The sequence below is a fragment of the Semicossyphus pulcher genome, unplaced genomic scaffold (assembly GCF_022749685.1).
Source record: "Semicossyphus pulcher isolate SPU_LCO1_2020_fin unplaced genomic scaffold, fSemPul1.0.p SCAF_7, whole genome shotgun sequence".
NCBI lineage: Eukaryota > Metazoa > Chordata > Actinopteri > Labriformes > Labridae > Semicossyphus > Semicossyphus pulcher.
The window spans coordinates 26,807,731-26,830,051 of record NW_027211748.1 but is presented as its reverse complement, the minus strand read 5'-3'; the positions used below and the strand labels follow the sequence as shown (position 1 = coordinate 26,830,051).

General features: G+C 42.7%; 1 protein-coding gene across 1 annotated transcript in view; it reads right to left on the bottom strand.

The window, feature by feature from the left end:
• The window catches only part of LOC138611799 (receptor-type tyrosine-protein phosphatase N2-like), a 199,014-nt gene that overhangs the window by 21,829 nt on the left and 154,864 nt on the right, over window positions 1-22,321 (bottom strand). The window contains exons 14-17 of the mRNA XM_069685040.1: window positions 19,632-19,705; window positions 13,158-13,235; window positions 9,370-9,489; window positions 8,131-8,297 (exon numbers count right to left, since the gene is read on the bottom strand). Of these exons, the coding sequence (XP_069541141.1) occupies window positions 8,131-8,297; window positions 9,370-9,489; window positions 13,158-13,235; window positions 19,632-19,705 (439 nt within the window). The remainder of the gene's footprint in view (window positions 1-8,130; window positions 8,298-9,369; window positions 9,490-13,157; window positions 13,236-19,631; window positions 19,706-22,321) is intronic.

Below are 22,321 nucleotides of genomic sequence, written 5' to 3'. Positions count from 1 at the left end.
ACAGCATGCACAGGACAGATGAGTCTCATATTTATTCATTAAAGGGACACAGAAATGTTCCTTACGACTGTCAGGATTCTCAATAAGTTGCATGTAGTTGCAGACATTACAACAAAAATACTGTCAACGCTCATTTTGCATCAAGAGTTTATTCGATCATTTGTCCGTCTTCACTGCTGTCGTGCTTTAAATGTTGCTCAAACACATGGTGGACAAGGTTGGTTCAGCACAGCGCACATAACGTTAAAGTTGCCCAAAGTAACAGGCCACCAGCATTGATCCAGCCTGATCTCACAGAAATGTGTGAAACGACCACGCTCTCTTAAAGCTGCTTTTTGAAGGTATTGGTGGTAGAATTACATGTTGGCACTGTGGAAAGAAACTGTGCAAAATGCAGAGATTCAGAGGGATGAAGAGATGTTTTAGTACCCAAACTATACTTGGTTAGGTTTAGAAAATGGATTTGGGTTAAAATGAGTATTAAAGTCATAACCTTGAAGATATCAGTTTCGTTCTCTTTGGCGGCACTTATAGCAATAAGCGATAATTATGGGAGCACACTTCCCAGATATCCAGACAGTGTTGCATGTGTGACGTCCACGGTTGGCTCCGGTTGTAACTCTTGATTTTCCTGGCTGACGGTCGCTTTCCTTTTCAGACTGTTTGCTTCATCTGAGCGTCGAGTTTGTTTCTTTTTCTTTGGATTTTCACTTATTTTTGAAGTTGTATCTGTAGCCATCCATCGAGTTGCGAGTAAACAGTAATCTACTATGGCTGAACAAACAAAGAAAAGATCAATCACTACAGATACAACTTCAAAAATAGGTGAAAATCCAAAGAATAAGAAACAAACTCGACGCTCAGATGAAGCAAACAGTCTGAAAAGGAAAGCGACCATCAGCCAGGAAAATCAAGAGTCACAACCGGAGCCAACCGTGGACGTCACACATGCAGCACTGTCTGGATATCTGGGAAGTGTGCTCCTGCAATTACAGTTTATTGCCATAGGAGCCGCTAAAGAGAAGGAAACCGAGGTCTTTGAGATTATAACTTTAAGACATTGTAGTTATTTTACCTATTTCTGTGAGACAAAACAGAAAACACATCTGTGGCACGCACAATGTGTTTAAGATCATTTTAAAGGTGCACCAGGGGGGTTATTTGGAAATAAAAACAGATAAATTGAGAAAGTATTAAAAAAACAATTAGAAGAACAGCAAAAAAAAAAAAGAAACATAAATACAAACTATAAAAGAGCCATTGACATTTAAATATTAACGAAGAATAGCCAATAAACATTTCTAGACAATCATAACAGTAATATGGTTTGTGTAAATGCTTCCTTTGTTTGTCCATGTTTCCCATCCTGCTGCCTCATGTTGGCTTTTTGGGTCAAATGTTTTTCTCTAGTTTTACTATCAAGAATGGAAGTGTTGAAACTGAATGTTTGAAACCCTTGAAGCTTTTAAAGGAGATCCCCTTCTCCCTGACTGCTGATGTAGAGCAGCAGCAGAGTCGTTCCCAGCGGGCTTTTTAAGAGCTGTACATTTACTGCAGGGAAAAACACTCCACGCGCTTTCCTGAACATGAACACAAGAAGCTTTTTACCTGGTGATCATGTTTTATTATAAATGTAATGATGATATTTTCACGTCTTGCATTGCTTTACCATAACATTTTATACCAGACGGGATCTTTGCATTCATGTGTTGCTGCTGTCACACATGCAAAAAAAAGTTGAGACCGAGCTCAAAGTATGTGTTTGAAACCTGTTTCAAAAAACTGCGTTAAAATATTCACACCTTGTTCATCAAAATTCACGGCAGCCAGTGAAAAAACATCCAGCTTCTCTCTGAGCGAGGAGCAGAGAGGCGTGACTTTGATCCCAGCAGGAGATCATCTCTGATTCTATCTCATGGTGATAACTCGAAATAACAATATTCAGCAGCAGCATATTATGTAAAGACAGTGTGTGTGTGTGTGTGTGTGTGTGTGTGTGTGTGTGTGTGTGTGTGTGTGTTATCCATAATGCATCACTCCGTCAAAGGGAAGGATTTTTAGGAGGCAGAGTTGATGCTCAACTTTCTCTTTCCTTGAACGGAAAGTTCCCATGGTCATTTACGTTTGGAGTGAATCTGCTGACCTTCTGGCGTCTGAAACCTCCTAAAATCTGCATTGTACACATTTTTTTCACATCTTAAAAGTCTAAACATTCCAAATTTTATTGAAATACCACAAATATTATAATTTGCCACTAAGCATAGGTGGTGTTGGGGCTCTTTCTTTGGGTCTTAGTCTGCAGGATTTCAATGAGATTTGGTGAAAAGCACAGAGGTCTGAGGCCGTGTTTACATGTTCACAGGTGTTTTTCAAAACGCAGCTTTTTCTCTGCGTTTTGGCCTTTCGTCCACGCAAGCGCTGTTTTGGGTCACTGAAAACAGATCTTTTGTAAAACTCCGGCCAGGGTGAGCACTTTTAGAAACTCCGTTTCCATGGAGACGTGTAGACGGGGTAAACGGTGTTTTTGGCTCGTGACGTCAGGCTGTGCGCCGTGATCTCCTTTGTGAGGCGTCACACATGAGGCGACGTTCCTCGCAAAATGATGGACGTGACAAAAACAGTGATGCTTCTAACCTTTGTTAGCACATACATGTTCAGTTACTCATCCACTATATTGAGGAACAGAGGCATCGGGATGCTCAACTTCTGGCAGTAGATTTTTTTTCAGACTTTTGATTGGCCGCGATTTTCTTCTTCTTCTTTACATGACCGGGTTATATCGCCGCCTGTTGGTGTGGCATTCTCATGACAGCGTTTCTGTTGTGCTTTTGCGTTTTCGTCGGGACAGGGATGTTCTTTATAACTTTGCTTGTGTGGACGGGTTTTTTTTTTTAAACGAAGGAGGGAAAAACTCTACCTGTGTGCGTGTAGACATGGCCTGTTTCCATGATAACTGAGCAAACACCATCAACTCAAAGAGCGTGAGTTGATTTTAACCTGTCTAGAAGAAGGTAGGTCTTGCTTCCACATATTTTTAATTGATATATTGACACTCATATAACAATATATATAATATAACAACATTTTCAACTTTCTGAGCTCCTGCAAAATACATTATAGCTCCATAAGAAAATTCAATTAAGAAAGGAATACAAGTTCTGTTTCATAATCACAAATTAAAAGTATCATGATACTGCTAGAGATGTTTGCACTAAAGAAATAAATGCTAAATAAATTACAGGATATAAAAGTGCTTTTATCCAACTACTTTTAATATATAAGCAAACAAAACAGCAGCACATTTCTCCGTCAGCAGCCCTGACAGAGGAGAGATGCTTCTGTTGTCTACGACCAAACTGCCTCTTCAACAGTAACATATCTTTCAAAGAATTTCGAGAACATCTCTCCTGCTTGTTTGATGCAGGAACATCACATAAACATTACAAAGGAAGTCTTTCCTAAAAAAAAAAAACCCTGCTCTCATTTTCATCCTCCAGCCCACCAAAATTGAAAAGTCAGAGCTCACTGCAGACAATTATGAGTGATGTTACCATGGAAACAGCCGGCAGAGTATCACCAACAGGCAGGAGGGTGGGTTTGGGGGGGGGGGGGGTTGAGACGGGGCGGGGTGGGTTTGGGTGGAGGGGGGACTAAAGGGTTGTTTCGGGGGCGGAAAAAATGCCTGAAAGAGAGATTCAAGCTTTTGGAAAGAGGGAGCGAGAGAGCGAGAGAGATGGAGGATAAAGACAGAGAGAGATACAGAGAGGGGGAAACAAGACGGGAGGTTTAAACGACATCCACACTATTTTGAGAAGGCTGAAAACAACATGGGTCCACACTATAATTGTCTTGTAATTAACAAGTGGGTGTTGAAAAGTGGAGCCAATGCAGAAGTGCCTTGTACACCTGCATTCTTTCTAATGGCCAGCAGGGGGCGACTCCGCTGGTAGCAAAAAAGTGTCCGATTGTAGATAATGACTCTTCTTCTTACTCGGTCTATCACTACAATAGACATTAATGGATTTAAGGCCCCATTTAGAGCCAGAAACAGACGATAAAGCAGGGTATGCTTTAGGGCGTGGCGACCTGTGATTAACAAGTGATTCACATTTTATTCAGTAATACAATTTTTTCAGGAAGTACATTTCACCTGTTACATTTTAGCACAAAACTAGCATCCCATTAAACATCGTGAATTGCAGCTCTACCTTGCTAACCATGCAAGCGCTAGAGTTAGCTCCACCCTATCGACCAAATATGGTCGCTTCTGGTTTTAAAAAAAAACAACAAGATGTCGAGGGCCAAAATAACGAACTCAAGGATCCAAACCGTAGTCCACAACCTCATCGCTGATGTCCACTTCTTTTATCCACTCAATGGTCCACACTTACACCTTCAGGTGGTTCTCATGTAAAGATCTCCATCAACACAGAAATGCCTAAACGTGTTGCAGAATGGAAGCTGCAGTGTGCGTCAGGAGATCAATGTCTTTATCATTAGTTATGAAATGTTGCATTGATCAAAACAAACGAACAGAAGTGTGGACCATACTACTTCTGTGTGTAGGTACTCCTTTAAGAGAAAGTGACCAGTTTATTCAATCTACCTCTACAGAAGATTATATTAAAGAAAACAATGTGTGCAGGAGTTTTGAATGCCAGAGTGTGCCCATGTGTGCCGATTTAATTCCTGCACTGCTGCACTGATACTGACCAAATCGCCATTTTGAGGTTAGAGTTGAAAGCTAACCTTACTGCTACTGATTGTGAGAGTTTTCAGATTCATCCACACTGAAGACCATTTTCAACATCCTTTCCGAGGACAAAAACATCTCCTTAGTGTGGACGAAGGGCCCTCCTCTCAGTGTGGATGTCGTCTCCGAACAGAAGTCAGAAATCATGAAGAGAGACAAAACTATAGAAGGACTTAAGAGGGAAGGAGAGACGGACAGAGGGCGGGGGAGAGAGAGACAAAAGCGACCAAGAGAGGAAGGGAGGCGTGGTGAGAGAGTCGGAGAAAGGGAGGAGATCATGGGTAGTCAAGCAAACCATGAGCAAGCAAAAAGGCGAGAGGTCATCTCAGGTCACCGGGCACAGCGAGGAGAGAGAAAGAGGAGAGAGATGAAGGAGAGGGAAAGAAAGGGAGGAGAAGAGGTGGAGAAATAGGGGTAGGAAGGGTGGGGGGGGGGGGCGGGGTCCATGAGGCCCCTTGGTTGCAGAGTCACAGTCTCCAATGATCACTTTTGTGACTATGCAACTGGGCTTATATTACTAGCTGCAACATCACAAAAATGACACTGGCAACCGCTAGTTAGCTGGTAAAACAGGTGGGGAAATGACAGAGGATTCGTAAGCAGTGCTTCGGCTCGGTCAGTCAGTTGTGAGTGAGGTTAAAAAAAAAAAAACATGCCGGCAAGAGTGTAAAAGAAGGAGAGATCAGCCGACTTCCTCCAACCATCGAGGTGTGAAAAAAAGGAGTGTGCAGGTTGTTGTTGTGAAAGCACCACATCCTCTGTAATAAAAGTGAAAAATATCCCTCTGAGCTTTCTTCATTGTGTTCTGACCCCGCCGCCCTGTGAGTAAAGGCAATATTTCCTAACTGATGGTGGGTGGTGACGCCCACCAGACCTTTTTATAATAGCTGCGACCACAAAGTCTCACTCTCGATATCTCGTCTAATTGATGTGCGCCAGCAGCACGGCAACACCGGGCCTATATATAAAACCGAGTTGGGTCTATCGCTGGAGAAAATCCACAGTGAATCAGAGAGAAGGGGCCGGGGCGGCTCCCACCTAATAGGCAATACAGTATATCAGTTTAAAAGAGGTCGGAGGCGGGGTGAAGGAGGGGAGCAGCTATAAAGGCGCGGGAGATAAAGGATCACTCCTGCAGAGTTCACTCAATGCATCCTGAATTACACTCTTATCGACTGGAAAATGCCCAGGATTTTTGAGGGTATAAAGATATTTTTCTTCCGCATCTCAGGGTCATGAGTCAGAAATCCTAGAAAAGTGAGATGTTCCAAGAAGTTATGCTTTGTGCGGGCGAAAACCAGCCACTCAGAGCCTCTTGTTCAAGCATCACTCACGGTTTTCTACCGTGCATCCTTACCACTCTTGCAATTGCTGTTCCTCTAAAAAGTTATACACTCCACCCTTTAAGGCTTACACGATGCCCTAGCTTAGTTTATACATTCTTGCCTTTGGTTCTTATATTTAGGGATGTACTGATCCAATACTGACATCGGATGTCTGTCTGATACTGATCCAAATAGCTGGATTGGGTGTTGGTGAAATTAAAGTCAATGTTCATACTTCTCAAAGTGTCAGCTGCTTGAAGGACGATAGAGGAAGTGACCGCGCTTTTATTCAGCGAGCTAAAGTCTCTGCTGTTTGGAGTCGTTTAGGTACACAAGGCTAAAAGTTCTTCGGCTACTTGCAATCTCTGCGAAGCCGATACTAGGGACTTTAAGCAGCGACGGTTGAAGGGACGGTTACGAAGTCCGGTAAAAAAAAAGTTCCACTTTGCACACTTCCTGTCGTTGTAGCCCAGCTGTCAACTACCGGAGAGAGACTGGTTTGCAACGTCAGAGTATAAGCAGGGTATTTCATTTATATTCATTCTACCTTTGGCAGTTGTATGGATTATTAGTATATTTGTTAAAGATACCCGCTAATTTCACCGTTTTTCATAGTAGCGGTTTTCGCGAGAAGCAGAAGTAGCCGTAAGAGTTACAAAGTTACAAATCGTTGCTTAGTGACTTTAGATTTCTACCACTACAGCAACCCGCTGGAGTCTTTCGCGGGCGCTGCAGCCGTCCCTCAGCCGTCGCAGCTTAGAGTAGCAGAACTACTGCAAAATATTACACAACTGACTTAAATTTTCACTATTTAGTGTGATTTATGTTTACAATTTCTGAGTAAAGTATAGAGAGTAAGTACTTATGAGTGACATTTAGTTTTAAAAGGTTTGGCAGACAATGTTTAAGTTTAGCCTGCCGTTTCCTTACACATTAAAACATTTTCCAAAAAGTCTCATCCACAGAATGAGGCACACAGCTTATTAATTATGCTTTTATCTGATAGGTAGAAGGCCAATACCCAAAGCCGAGGTATTAATACCGGTATCATGAATCAAGAGGCAGTTCAGTGCATCCCTGCTTCGTTTCAGACTGTGATTCCCTGCTTTCTCCAGAGTTCAAAAACCCTTACAGAAGTATTTCTTGTCAGATGAGGAGGAAAACACTGAAGAAACCGGGACAAGCACAGAGGGTACCAACCAACAAGACAATACATTGGGTTCCTGAACATGACACCATTATTCAAGGGAAATACAGGTAAGAGACTTCCAGCTGTGTAAGGTATGATATATAAAACCAAGTAGGTGCAAACACTTCTTCTCTTTTTATCGTACATTTTCAGCTACAATCACACAGCTCTTTTGTTTTTCTACGAGTGAACTTTCTTCCAAATATACGCTTCTTCTGTTTGGCAGAAGCAAAGACAAAGTGAGAAACCAGCTCCTTTAGGAAAAAGACTTTGGTGACTTCTTTTTTAAACATCACACAAAGAGTTCTTCTTAAGTTCTCCTTCAGAAATGAATCCTGTTATCAAAGTGTATTTTTCTCCAAAGGCCTCTCTCAAAAAGTTTCCTTCAGGCCTTCTAAAACCTCAATGCTTTCACTATCGACATTTAAAGCAGGCATTAGTACGTCCTGTGCTTCAAATGAAAAGAAGTTCCACCAAAACTCTTTAAATAAATGCTTTTATTACCTGGCCACTGCAGACAAATATGTTGAAAGCAGCTCTGTGTGGGTGAGTCATATCTACCCTGTCACACACACTCGCCAGCAGTGTAGCAGCCTTTGTTAAATAGCCAGTAGTGCTACCTCCAGCTTTGTTTGAGAATTACAAGAATACAATTGGCGGTGTTCGCTGTGGGAAGCCTGTGAGGGATCAGAGTCTTGCTGCTGCACTAATAACTGCAGGATGGTTCTGTTTTCTCCGCAAGACAATAAGGGAATTAGAAGTGAAAACATCACACGGCCATCCGACTACAAGCTCTGTGTAACTGCATGTAAAACAAGACGTCGTGTTTTTTAAATATCTTTTTTCATGAAGGAGTTCCCTACCTGCGGAAGTCGAGGAGCGTCCGGCTGGTCTCCGGGACGTTCTGGTTCAGCCAGGTCAGGAAGTGGAACTGAGTGACAGTTCGTGTCTCGTTGGTCTGCATGTTCTTCAGGTAGAAGCTACGAACCAGGAAGTCGTCGCACCAGATGTGTTCGGACACAAGGTTCACCTGCAAGGACGCACAAGTGACAGAAAATACTCACTTTACACCAAACTGCAGCCATCAGGTCTAATTTGCAATCACTAAATTGGAGAAAAAAAGTTTAACTCTTAGATCATCTTATCAGAATCTACTGGTCTGTAAGCAGTAATCACACCCGTAATGTTATTAGACTGAGGGCCAGGAACGATATCGGATGTTTTGCCAATATCTGATATGCCGATATTTTCCAACCCTTTTTGCTGAATGCCGATTTCAATACCGAGGTTTTTTTCCATGTATTTGCAGAGAGCAAGTCTCCACTGTAGTGGAACTGAGATCACGCCTGCTCTTATTGTAGCGGCCCACTGGCAGATGCAGAAGTAACATAATACTGTGCTTTTTAAAATGTACACATTCACTGAGCAATATAAGAAAAGTACTTAAACTTAGGTTATTATTAATTTATATGTAACATTTTCTTTCAAATGTAATATTCAAACTTAGACAGCTTAGATGATGCTCTCCCTGAAACAATCCTGACAACAGCCACAACTAGGGCAAGTTTTAGCTGTTGCACAGAACAAATACATTAGATGAAATTAACCTTGCTGTCCTTTTCGGAAACTCTGAAAAACTGCCGCAGACATCTTGCACCCTTCTTCGCGTTTGACAGACGTAGTGCATGCGCAGACTCGTGCCGAGTTCATGTCGTAGCAGTACGTCAAGCTTTTTTATGGAATCATCGAGCATTTAGGCAAAATGAAAGCGCTGTTTTATCGGTGGAAAATATCTGCAGAAAAATGACATCTCTGCTGATGCCGATAACTGACAATATCGTGCATGCCTACCAGAAACCAAACTTATGAGCACCTAAAGCTAAAGCCTTAGCATCAACAACATCTACATGTTTTGTCCGACCTATGTTAGGACAAATAATCTCATGTTGGGCTTTAGTTTCATCAATCCAAGCCAATTAGAAGAAGAAATGCAAAGCTCTTTAAAAAGGAAAAGGAGACAAATCTATTTATATTAAAAACTTCACGTTTCATAAAGCCAAAGGCCAATGACATTAAATTCCACCAAAGCTGAATCATTGTACCTCGTAGATGTGGTACAGGTTGGATCCCTCGTCGGGCCAGTAGTGGTAGCACTGCTTCACTCCGCTCTCGACGAGAGGAGTCAGCATGACGATGACCACGCAGCCGTTCTCCCAAACCATCTGCAAACAAAGCACGCACTTAGTAAGACTCATAACAGTGGCAGGAAAATGCTTTGTACACATAAAACAGGAGCAACTTCGCCCTTTTAAACTAGGCGTGTGAGTGAAACCACACAAGTGAGTGAATAAGCTTTCTAAATGTATAGTTGTATGTTTTATTTAAGCTTTTACACACTGAATTATAAGGTTTCTTCATACACATTTAGCTCTCTGCATGCATTTGATAGCAGCATTAAAAGTTCAGGCCATCTATTTTTAACTGAACACCTGTGTTACCCCAGTGCTCTTTGAAAAGTTTTCAGTCAGAAACTAACAGGAAGTCAAAATCTGTGGCATGAAAAGTGATTGCTGTTGAGGCGTTTCCCCCCCCAGCTGGGTCATTTCACAGTGAGACTCTGCACGCGGCCGTATTTTTCCTGCTGGCAGTCATATCCTCACAGCCGGAGGGCTGGGCCGGCTCTGGAGATCCATTCGCCTCTGATCAGAGGTAACAGTCAGCCGTTAATGGAAGCCATAAAACAATACCGCTCCCACATCATCGCGCTACCTCATCAAAATGGCCGCACCTGCCGTTCAGTTAGAGCGCTGCCACACCTTGTCTGTGATTCAGCCAGCGCTAATTGCAGCAGGTTTTGAGTTACTGCTCGTCTCTCCTCTCAGCCCCCACTGCTTCCCTGATTGGTCTCACAGATCTAAAGATGTGACGGTGCACTTTTTTGAGAAATGGTGTTAATTTGCTTCAGCTGACACGGTGGAAACTCAGCTGGTGCTGGTGGGGCACGTTTAAAAACTAGAGGTTTGTTAAGTGGAAATCAAATTTAATCTCTTATTTATCCGGGAAAAAGGGTTAACTGCACCTCGTGCTCTTTGTCTGAGCACTGTGCTCCTCATCATCATACAGGCCCATGTATTACATTTTGAAAGTCTGACATTATGGGCCCTCAGTACTTTCCTCAAGTTCATCTCAGCAGAATCAGGATGGGGAGGATGTTGCGTAATGTGATGTATGAGGTGTAATAACCTTCGCAGCTCCTGATTAAGGAGCCTGCTAAGACACAGTAAAGTGGATCTGGCTACAACACAACACGCAGTCTGGATGGAGCCTGAGTGAGCACACCACTTCATCAACCCAAGATGAATCCTTGCAGAGTTCTGCTCTGAGGTTTTGTGAGATGAAAAACCTTCAAATTATCTTTTTAGTGGTGGGAATAGATTTAGGTTTTGGAAAACAACTTTTTAAGATCAGTTGTTTTTGGATACTCGAGAGGATGCAGGCTGCAAATAATCAGATCTTTAGAAACCACCCGAGCTGGTGCAAAGATTTTCTTTTTGTTGTTTGCATAATCCTGTTTAATTTGATCTCACATAAAAACTAAAAAAGCTCGAGCACGCATTCTGTTTGCAGCAGAAAGCTCGAGTCTCACCTTGTACGATTGTGGATGACGTAATCACATGTTACATGCTGCGCTCAACATGGTCAGTATGTATGAACGATTACCAACTGGCTGAGGGACGTTGTTTGCATAATTCTGTTTCATTTGAACTACAAATTGTTGTATTGTTGTTGGTTGTAAAGATTTATGGGATAAATAGTCCTAAAAATGACATCATAGTAAAAGAAATACCGATGTAAGCGCTGGCAGACCACTTCTATTGCAGAGCTAATGGAGTCTGAACACAATGTGACCACTCCGCCAACACACAGGTACACACAACCATCGACCCTTCCCCTTTCTGAAAGAGGAGTGATGTCGAGAGCAGGAGAGGGATTAGAGGGATTATCAGTTTCAAATCGCACATTTAAACTGTCGTCACCTCAGTTTGAGCTGTTTTTGAAGGGTCGAAGTTTTACTTTCTTTTTGTATTTCAACAATGCGATCGATAAAGTTTTGGTTTGACAGATACTTCCCACTCATCTCGGATGTTTTGAAAGACAGAGATAGATATGTTAGGGTTGTGTTTTTGTTGGACTGTTTTTGGTTGTTGTCTGCTCTGCTCTCTTTTTCCCCCCCCTCCCTTTTCTCCTCTCCTCTCCTGCAGGGCTGGTGTTTGACGGGGGGCGTGGCTGGCTTCACCTGCAGCAGGCAGGCTAGACGCACCTGATCTTTATCAACACATCAGACCTTCCTCTACTTAAGCTTGGCATCAACTTCTCTTTGACACCAGATAATTCCAATTCCTTTGGTAGATGCTGACATCGTGAAGTAGTATTTTTCTCTTTTGTGTTTTCTGATTGTGCTTTTCTAACTCGTGTTTTCTCGTGTTAGTTGCCTGCCTGCATATTTTGCGTGCTCTGAGCCTGAGCATTTCCATGTTTCTGGTCCTCGTGGTGTTACATCGGAAAGGCGAGTCTCTGCCTGCCAGCCAGCCTCCCGTCGCCACAGCTTATTTCTGAACATTCTTTTTGTAATAAATCTTTTTTTACTTTTTACCGGAGTCCCGTCTCTGCTTTGGGGTCTAAACAGTACCCGGCCGTAACAAGATATATTGATCGCGAGGGAACGTCAGGTGTAGCTTACATGAAACATGAAATGGCACATCTGTGACATATAACACCTGCTCTTTGCTAAACCTGGAAAACAATGTACAAAAGTTGAAAAAATTTAATTAAAAAAGATGCTATTAAAGGTACAGTGCAAGTTTAACCGTGGTAGGCAGACTGCAAACAGTAGGCTGCAAATGTGCATATTTATAACTTAATGTTATAGTGTCCGAGAGAAAGAGCTGTAGTGTAATCAAGAATCAAGAGTTATGAAATGTATACTTGAAAGGAAACTGCTCATTATTGAATTGTATTTAACCATTTTCCGAGTCCGGAAGAACAACAGAATCCAAATATCATTTTGGGACGTTAACGGGCGCTTGAGTAACCTTGAAGTTAGTGATGTCACAGACAATTTCACAGGCCCTCACTGCACGAGAAGCTTGTATAACTGCAACACACTGGCACTGAGTCATGACAGTGTAGTCAGTTTGTGGAGTAATTAGCATGGAGCTATCGGTCAGCAGAGAAACACAAATGATCTGTTCAGTTTGACTTCCTGTCTTTTTTAATTAAAAAAGCACGTTTGGATTCTGTAGCCTCGATACTTCAACACGTTTACAAAGTAATAAGTTAATATGTGATGTTTTTTGACACACTTTGAATGAGCTCTGGTTTATATTTCACTTAAGTTATCTAGTTGTCTCTCACCTGCATGGCAACCAGCAGCCCTGGGAATGCAGCAGGGACACAGCTTGTTTGACAAGGGGACCTTTTCCTTCCAACACACACGTTCCCCGCTGCTCCCCTCGACACACACTTATACGCAGAGACTGGCCAGAATAACTTATTGATCCCCTGCTCTCAGATTCAAACCCAATCCAACATTTGGGACAGCGGGAAAAGTGTTTGTCGTCCCCTGAATTAACAATGTGTCCCACCGTAGACTGTGTGTGTGTGTGTGTGTGTGTGCGTGTGTGTGGTGTTGCTGGGCAGTGAGCATGATAGTGAAGGAGAGATTAATAACGACATCCATAGAACAAGCTGGTCTCCCGTGTGGCTCGCTGCACTAATAAAAATCGGCTAACTCTTGTTTTAGAGAGGAGGACATATTGATTTTTGTTCTCTAGTGTGTGTGTGAGCGTGTGTGTGTGTGTGTGTGCATGTGCTTTGTGTGTGTTTTTACCTGCCAGAAATCAGCCACGGTGGAGGGCAGAGGGCCTTGAGTGGCGATGTAGGCGGGGTTCCTGGGATCATGATCCATCTGAGGGGAGAGGAGGAAAGAAACAAGGAGAAGAGATGATGTAAGGTTAGAGATGTGGACTGTGTGTGGAAGGTTATCCTCCTGTTACACAAATCACATTAGATTTTTCGGCTTTTCTGAGTCTTGGCTAAATTGGTATCACAGTTTGCAGAAATAAATAACAGGATAACCAAAATGCAGTGCAAGATATGAGTACTAAAATTCATAGACTGTTTCTATAATCTACATTGGATGTTGCCTCCAGGTTTAAGAAAAGTTGAGCCAATGTGAGAGTGCCTTAAACCTATTTTTCTTTCTGAAGGCAGGGGGACAACTCCACTGTCTTCTCTGGTACGGCATGGTGATCATTGTGTAAATGATGGTCCCATTTAGACGGGGTGTGCTTTAAGGCCTAACTACCTTCATTAACTCTACCACAGCAGCCTGAAAAATGCCTGTTCAGTGTTCAATTGCGCTAAAAAAAACAGTCCAAGGAGTCAACTGTTACGATGTGCAACCACTGAACACGAAGTGACGCCGCTTATGTCCTAATCATGTATTAAAGAAAACGGTGATATACCATGAAGGAAACAAACCTTGTGGGTTGGTTTGATTGATAAGACTCCGCAATTCACGCCAGTAAGTGAGCAGCGAGGCTGGGCAGGCGCGGGTGTATGCGAATTGGTCGCGTGCAGTGGGTCCACACCGTTAGCATGCCAATTACGCAGTCTCAGGCCTGTACCTTGCAAACCAAGCTACCATTTGGGTCAGGGAATAGTGAAGTGTAACCCCTCAATCCTTCCTAGCTCTACCGTCTTGTTAGAAAATGGTCACTTCTAGCCCCTCCCAAAGCCAAACTAGAGACAGTAGCTCAGTCTGGCTTGGGAACTGGAGGTTTGCCGGTTTAAATCCCAGTACGGACCAAGTATGGAATCGGGTCTGGTAGCTGGAGAGGTGCCATCTCATTTCCTGGGCAGTGCTGAGGTCTCCTTGAGACTAGCACTGAATCCCCCAACTGCTCGGGGCAGACGCCCACGTCCAGCCCCCGTGCATGTCCATTAGAGTCTTGTTTGTGCATGTCTGTATTTCGGGTCTATGTGTGTGTAGCATGTTTGGAATAACAGAGTGAAAACATCGAATTTCCCCTTGGGGATTAATGAAGTATGTCTTCTTCTTCTTTCTAGAGCCTTAAATATGGTTGCAAAGGGTGACATCACGGTGGCTTGGTCCCCTTAAGCTCCATTTCACAAAGCAGTGTAGTTTAAAACCATTGTACAAAGTTCACCCAAAGCAGGAAGACAATGTTCAAGTATATTTTAAGTGACTTCAGCCTCGTTAAGGGAAGTAATATTGTTGTTGTGATGCAGGATTTTAAATCACTGCATCTCTAAGAGCGAAGTCCTCTTTTCCCAGAAAAAGCCTTGTTTCAAAGTCTTTGTAAGACGTTGGGAGGTAATCAAGAATAAGTCCAGAGAAAGTAGGTTGTGTTTGAGTTTTATGAAAAGTAAAACCAGAGTATTAATAGAGTAATAATGTTATATAAGCCCGATAAATAAAACCAATGAAATCCTCTCTGCTGAGTGGTCAACGTGGGCCGCTTCTCCAGCACAGGGTTGATTTAGTGTTCTGCAGGAGGCAATAATGAACGTCAGTCCATCATCATGATGTACAGCAACAAATGCAACAAGATGGCACAAGCTTTACTTTGTGTTTGTCCATGTCAGGGTGCAAAAAAATATCTCCTGACCTCCAGAAATTCCTCCTCTTTGTAAAAACTCATGTTGCTTCTTAGCCATGTTTAAGTTTGCAAGTATACACCATCTGTTGCTGCTCTTACAGCCACAGCTGGGAGCTTCTTGGTGGAGGAGGTGAGAGCTTTCAGCATCGAGACTTCCTCTTTACTTTAATGGAAATTACAGAAGGATGGTGTAGGCGTTGAAAGCAAAAGACAGGAGACGACTGTGAGGTGAATTTGCGAGGAAGTGAGTGACACCCCTGCCTATTACCATGCAAATTGTATGGTAAATGTAATAATTGGCTAGACCAATTTAGCTGGAAGCAATTACAGAGGCAAGACAGATAATTTCTGGGGCTTTTCCTGGAACAAAATTGTCTTTAATGGTCCTTTGTTCCCGTTTTGAATGCCAAACAACAATGCACTTCTAATGAACTTAAAACGTAGTGGCGCAGAGAGAGAAAAGGTGACATGGTACCAGGGAGGTTTGCTCATTAAAGCATCCACAGCCGCAGTCGGGCAATGGCTAAAAAAAAATAGCTGCAGGCATGAGTGTGCTTTTGAGACATCTGAGGGTGGTTTGCCTGAGGGTTACACCTGTGTACACTGCAGTGTGTGTGCTAAGGAATGCGCACATCCCAGTCGATGTAGGTTTCTGCTGGTCTGAGCCTGTTCTGCATGTTTTTCAATTAAAGGAAATCTTACTGCTTCAGCATAAAACCTACTCCTAAGGCCCTTTAGGACAGCTTGGTCAAGGACGTTGTTTTGCTGCCTCACCGTTCGGTATAAATGGTAAGACCACAGAACGGGCAATTGGGGTCTGGGGTGTGATAATTTGAAATATCTGTGCGCCTAACCAGCAGGTAACACGAAGAAGAAGAAGAACTAAGCCGCTAATAAGCAGCGGGAGAGGTAGCATTTGGGGAGACATCAATGTCTTGTTGATTCAGGGTAAAAAAGAAAAGCAGGATTATGAACAGGCCCTGGCAAGACTTTAGCCGGTACTTACAATGCACCAAAAATCAATCCAACACCTGGCAACATCTCATCAACTACCATCGATATTGTACTTCACTAATGCTCCTGTGGCTTGGGGGTTCGATTCTTGTGTGCAAACAATAGTCAAAGTTGACAGCTTTTGTTGACTTCCTTTTAAGTTATGTAACTTTTCAAAACTTGTTGTCTCAGCGCCTAACCATAACCAAACTACGACTGTTTCACTGCCTTAACCAGGTGTTTGTGATCTTTGCACGTCCAGAAATGTTTCTCAGCAAGCTGCTTTTTTATCATCGCTAACGTGACTGCTTTATTTTGAGAGTCCAGCCCAACACGACATACGAACGGTCAAAGGAGGAAACACACGATGAAGGTTGAAACTGGTCAGCTGTTATTTCTTTGATATTGTTGTTTTTTCACTGATTCAATACAGAACTAAATCCTCGGCTCGGTGCGAGTGTGCCTGAAGTTAGCCCAGTGGCTTCCCTCCTTCGACAGTGAACTTTATACCCTTCAGGAGCACCTGGCATTCACCTGGAGTTAACACCTTGCTACCGTAAGCACCTGGTATCCCTCTTTTTCTTAGTTATGACATATTTACTGTTTCTACCTTGACTTTGGGGCCCTTTTATACAGAACTGATGCTAGAAGGCCACTTTGTTCGTCATGTTTTTATGCATACAGCCACTGACCAAGCTTAAATCCATTTGCATGTAAAGTACTGCTGTCCATGTACTTGTTTGTCCATATGCAGTCCAATGAAATGTATTTTTCAAAATAAAAGTCTTTCCATTGTTCTGTCCATCTGGTAAATGGATTGTACTTATATAGCGCTTTTCTAGGTGTGAGGGTACAGAGCTTCAGGAGCTCTTACTGGTTAAAATCCAGTGATCGTAGGTCAAAGTAGGACTAATTTAAATTCTCCCCACAAATGACCACTTCATTACTGAAACCACTGAATGTCCCTTATACAACCACAAGTGTCCAGGCCTAGGAAAAGGAGAAATATCAGTCTGGAAGAAGTTTGAAAGCATTGTTGGAGGAGATGCACAGTGGTAGGGTTTAGGAAATTGAAAGAGAAAGACCCAGAAGGACATAGAAGGAGACACAAATTGACGTGGATAAATGAAGACAGAGAGGAAACTTGTGAAAAGAAGAGATGGCAGAGATGATGTGAGGGGAGAACGAAAGGCAGACAGACACTTGATGTCTCTTTTTATGTTCCTCCTGTTCAATGTCTGTGGACACACACTGCTTCCTGACATCTCAGAGTGTCTCCAGAGTTAAACCCTGCCATTAATGACACCGCAACACGTGTGTGTGTGTGTGACGACTGTCTTTCTCTCTTACTCACACAAACACACCTCCTGGATGAGGAACAATAGTGGAGGACGTGACAAGTGCAATTATCTCTGTTATACATTTTTTGGGATGGAACGAAGTGTGTGTGTGTGTGTGTGTGTGTGTGTGTGTGTGTGTGTGTGTGTGTGTGTGTCTCTTTCAGATCTGTCTGATGAAGTTTAATGATGGCGCCAACTGTTACTACAGTCTGACACCTCAGTGGGGGATGGCAGTGAAAGTTTGTGTGTGTGTGTGTGTGTATGTGTGTGTGTCTGCTGACAGCCTGGCACTAGTAAACTTCTCGCTGCCAACTACGTGATTTAGCCGTAATCTACATGTTTGGAAATCAAACAACTTCTGATCTGTTCTTGTTAAAGACGGACAGACTCATCTTCCTTCAGACTGGCAAACAGTTTCTTTCTGCCTCTCTATTTGTGGTCGGCAAAATCCACTTGTCAACTCTCAGTGAAGAAAAACAATTATTTCTTTCCTGTGCTGTTTTTCTGAAAGGTAAAATTATTTTCTAAACCAGAAACAGACATTTCATTGTTCTCTTCAAAGCCACCAGACTCCATTGACAAAAACATTTTACCTGCACAACACAAGAGGTGTTTATCTCGCTTTGTCCATTTATTCGTTGGTATTTTTTCCTCCTTGGACATGAAAAACTTTCCTTAATGAATTAGCATTTTCCCCCAACACATTTCATTTAGACATCCTTTTTTGGAGTATTGTCGTAAAGTTGAAGCGGACACGATATAACTTCTAACCGTCTTTTCCATTTTCTTCACTGCGACTCTTTTAAGTCCTTAATCAAACAAAGTCGATTTAACCGTCAATAAAGGCTGTGAGGCTGATTTAAACTCGCCGCTATCTGCACACGACATGCACCTCAATGAGCGTATGCGTGTGTGATCGTGTGTGTGTGCATGATTGATGGGTACCTGAGTGATTGATTATGTCTTAGGAAGTGCGTGTGTGTTTGAGCGAGTGTGTGGGGAAACTATTGAGTCTGTATGTGTGTGTGTCCTAAAGGAGAAAATGAGGGATTGATTGTGTTTGTGAGGAAGTTTGTGAAACTGCTCGTGTATGTTCGTGGGATTTTGGGCCACATGACACAGGTGTTTTTGTTTAGTAAATGAGGGGTATCGTATTGTTCAATTCAAAGACATTACTTTGGGTTAAAGGGCATTGTAAGTACGAGCAAACAAGGTCCTGCAAAGCTCTTTTTGGGAGTTTAAGTTCAAACAGCTGCTGGGAAAATCCATCTACTCTTTACACTTACTGACAGTCTGCTGCAATAACAACCAAATCATCTTGTCTTTGCATGTTTTCTTTGCGTTAAAGCAGGAGTTAAGGCGGTTTGGGGAACCAAACTGGCAGCAGAGGATGCTCCTTAAATAGCCTCAATGTGCATCGTTATTTGTATTAATTCATTCTTAAGTACGTGCGTGCATGGGAGGAGAATTGTGCATGTATACGTAATGTTGTGTTTTAGTATTTCTGTTTCTCTGTGGGTGTCAGCACTGTATGTTCTATGCCATCTATGCATAGCATGTGAGTGTGGGTGAGCGTGCATGCTTGTGTGTGTATATGTTTGCTTGCATCTCAGTGTGCGTGCGTGCGTGGGTACATGTGTTGATGCTTGCGTTTGCATTTGCTGCTCCTTTGTTCCCGTACAGTTCTGATTCCTTACACACAAACACACACACTTGAACACACACACACACACTCAGCCACTTCTTGGTGTGAAGCCCGGATTTGAAATGCATAGCGTTTCTGTTGCTTTTAATGGAATACCACTGTATCTGCCTCGAGGGAAACATAAACCTACTATTCCAACACTGGTTTCCAAATTGATACACTGACTTACTGAATGCACATGGCTCTTTCTTCCCCCCTCTCCTTCCTACAAGCTGTTCTGCTACTTAAATCTGTGCTGCACCAAGGAGAGGCCTCGGCAAGTGGCGCACACCATAACAGTAAACACAAACTAGTGTCAAATTAGCATAACCCAAGGTCAGAAACAATCATTTCCCAAGACCCCACGGATCAATTTTGTTTTCCAAACGAGAAGCGAGTCGAGATCCGTGCGCATGTCCTTTCCCACGCCTTCCCTGAGTGAATACTCGCCCGGGGTGTTTAGTGTAACAATCATTAATATTCATGGTGCAGAACATACACACGAGCGTGGCGCTGCCGCTGAAGCTAAGCAAGCGTTGCATCAAAATTTAGATTGTACAACGGAAGGCTGCCTTTGTTCCTGTGACGCCCCGTGGGGACTGCGTGAGCCCGGTACAGCGGCGGTGTGAAGCACAGAGTTAGAATGCAGAGGAGGTACTTACGATCGGGCTGGCATTGATGTAATCAGAGTTGCCTTGGCTGTTCTCCACCTTCAAGGTGATTCTGGAGTGATCATCTGGAACACAAACAGAGGAATTCAGCGCATTCTGTCTTATGAATGCAAGTGCTCGCTGGCTAATGCTACATGCATTGTAATGAGGTATCTGTTGGGTTTGAAGGACTCTCACTGTAGCCCTAAAGGATGTTTCCATGACCTGAAGAGTTTATCACCTTCCGGTATGTCGCTGTTGTTTTTCAGCTCAGAATAAAGCAAGTTTCATTTCAGGGACTAAAAACCACCAAGAGAAATTTCCTGATGCTTCCTCAGAGAATTGATCGTTATCCCTGACATTTGCGGCCTCAAAGGCACCTCTAACGATGCCACACCATCCCAACAATCAGCAGAAGTCTCAGATTTCAGACAGTGATCCAGGAGTGAGCAGTTAACCAGGTGAAAACTTGATTGTTTGAGTGTTAAATTCTGCAACCCTGGACAGACTGCACTATAAGAAGCAACCTATAGAATCTACTCAATAAAACTGAGGTAACAATTTGCACTTTTTTTGACTTTGTACATTTTGTTTTAAATGAAGAGTCCCTAAATTTAACAACCATGATACACTAAACATTTCTCATTAGATTACACAACTAATTACTTCATTAAGAGGAGTAATAATAACTCTTGACACATATAGAAAACTTTTTCACACTTGCAGGCAATTTAGAGTCACCAATGAACCTTTCAAGCATGTCTCTGGACTGTGGGAGGATGCTGGAGTACCCATGCATGCACAGGGAGAACATGCAAACTCCACACAGAAAGGCCCGACAGCAATAACCACTGCACCACCGTGCAGCCTCTGGGGAATTTAATTTCTTGTCATATACAAACACGGCGACTACAAATCGTCTGGTGTATCTATAAACCCCGATGTCACACCAATACTGGCGATACTCGCACCGATTAATCCAACAATGGATGACGCATGTGCACTTTGCAGTACAGGCCCGAAATCTTTGGGTAGATTTTAGTTATTTTAGGCAGCAATTGTTACTGTTGGAAATTTTTATTTAATTCACTTGCTGACTTAGATACTTTTAGTATAATTTACACAACTTGCATGGATTTTATTTGCTCCCCTCAAAAACCCTTTTATACAGTTAGGCGGGTCCCTCCTACAAACTAACGTTATCGACCTTTAATCAAATGACTGGATCCAAACAAACTTGTGCCCTTGGTTGAACCCACTCAGCAACCTCTTATTTAGAGGGGAATTCTGATATTTTCAGATGTGGGCCCTTCTTTTTTTATCTTTACATTTTTGGGGGTTTAAATAACTAATAAGTGCAAAATGATTGGGAGTCGCTGCAGAAGATGTTTCAGCCTTTAGCTGTGAAATGGGCTGTAATTGCTGCATCGAAATTCTTAAGGGGCAAATGCGCCTGATCAAAGTACGAGCAATTAGTGCTCGTGGCTGCCAACAACAGACTCATTATTTTAAGGGTCTAACAACATTACGTATAGACCTACAGAGATAGACCTTTTGTGCGGTAGATGAGCAGGACTCTTGTGTTTCAGGAGGGCGATGCCACAGCTGCTTCTGCATTACCTTAAAGCATTACCTCTGCAAAAAATGTCAGTGGCAACTACAAGCATTTCAGTGCACGTAATTTGATCGGGCGCATCGGCCCACAGGGAACATGTTTGACAGCTGCCAGCTGAAACAGTCCACTGAAGAAGTTCCAACATTTTTTGTACCTGTTAATTAATTAGACCCCAAAATATGTGAAAAATATAAATAAAAAATGGGGCCCTGGTTTAAACATGCCAGAATTACACTTTATTTTAAAGTCTTCGGTTGAGAAGTTTGCTCTCGCTGAGCGTTGGGAGAATCTGCCCGCTCACTGGTCTGCTGAAATTCCTGGAAGGCACAAATGATCCCACTTTGTACTTTTAATGCTTGCGAGCAGGACTCTAAAGCCTACAGTGATAGTGGCAAAACAGTTCAGATTTTTTTCTCCCAGAGAAGCCAGTGGTGCTTCAAATAGAAAGCACAAATTATTCCTGACAAACTGCTTTCCCCTGCTGACAACCTGGATTTCATTAAGCCTGGGCCCGCTGGAGAGAATGGGACAGCACTTTTTTAGATGGGCTATTTCCACAGAAGCTTAGAAAATTTTAATCATTGATGAGGTCGGTGCAGGAGAGCTTTAATAGAAAACTAATTTACAACCCTTCTGCTCACTGCATCTGCTCCTGGTTTCTGATAATAAACGCCGGGCTCAGAATATTCGGGGAGTGTGGTCAAGAGGTGGAGAGAGTCAGGCTGCTATGTTTGTCGGACTGACATCAGGAGGTGCAACGGCAGGATGTTTCTGCTGCTCGGATATTAAACGTTTTCTGCAGCCCATCAATGAGTCGTTGATGCAGTTTTCTTTGGATGCTAAGTGTGGTTTTCTTAAGTCTTGAGGATTTTACTTAAAGAAAGGTCCTCTTTTCTACATCCCAAGTGTTTTAGTTTTTGCAGATATGTAAACTGATTGAAATGCAGATCATGTGCTCTCCCTCATGAGCAGAATCAGCGTTGTAGCAATTTCATACTGGGTCATCAAGTTATCTTTCTTTGAGACCAAAGATAGCCTGATGATGGTTCTACGAACAAAGATCTGGAGGTCAGTGGAGATAAAATTA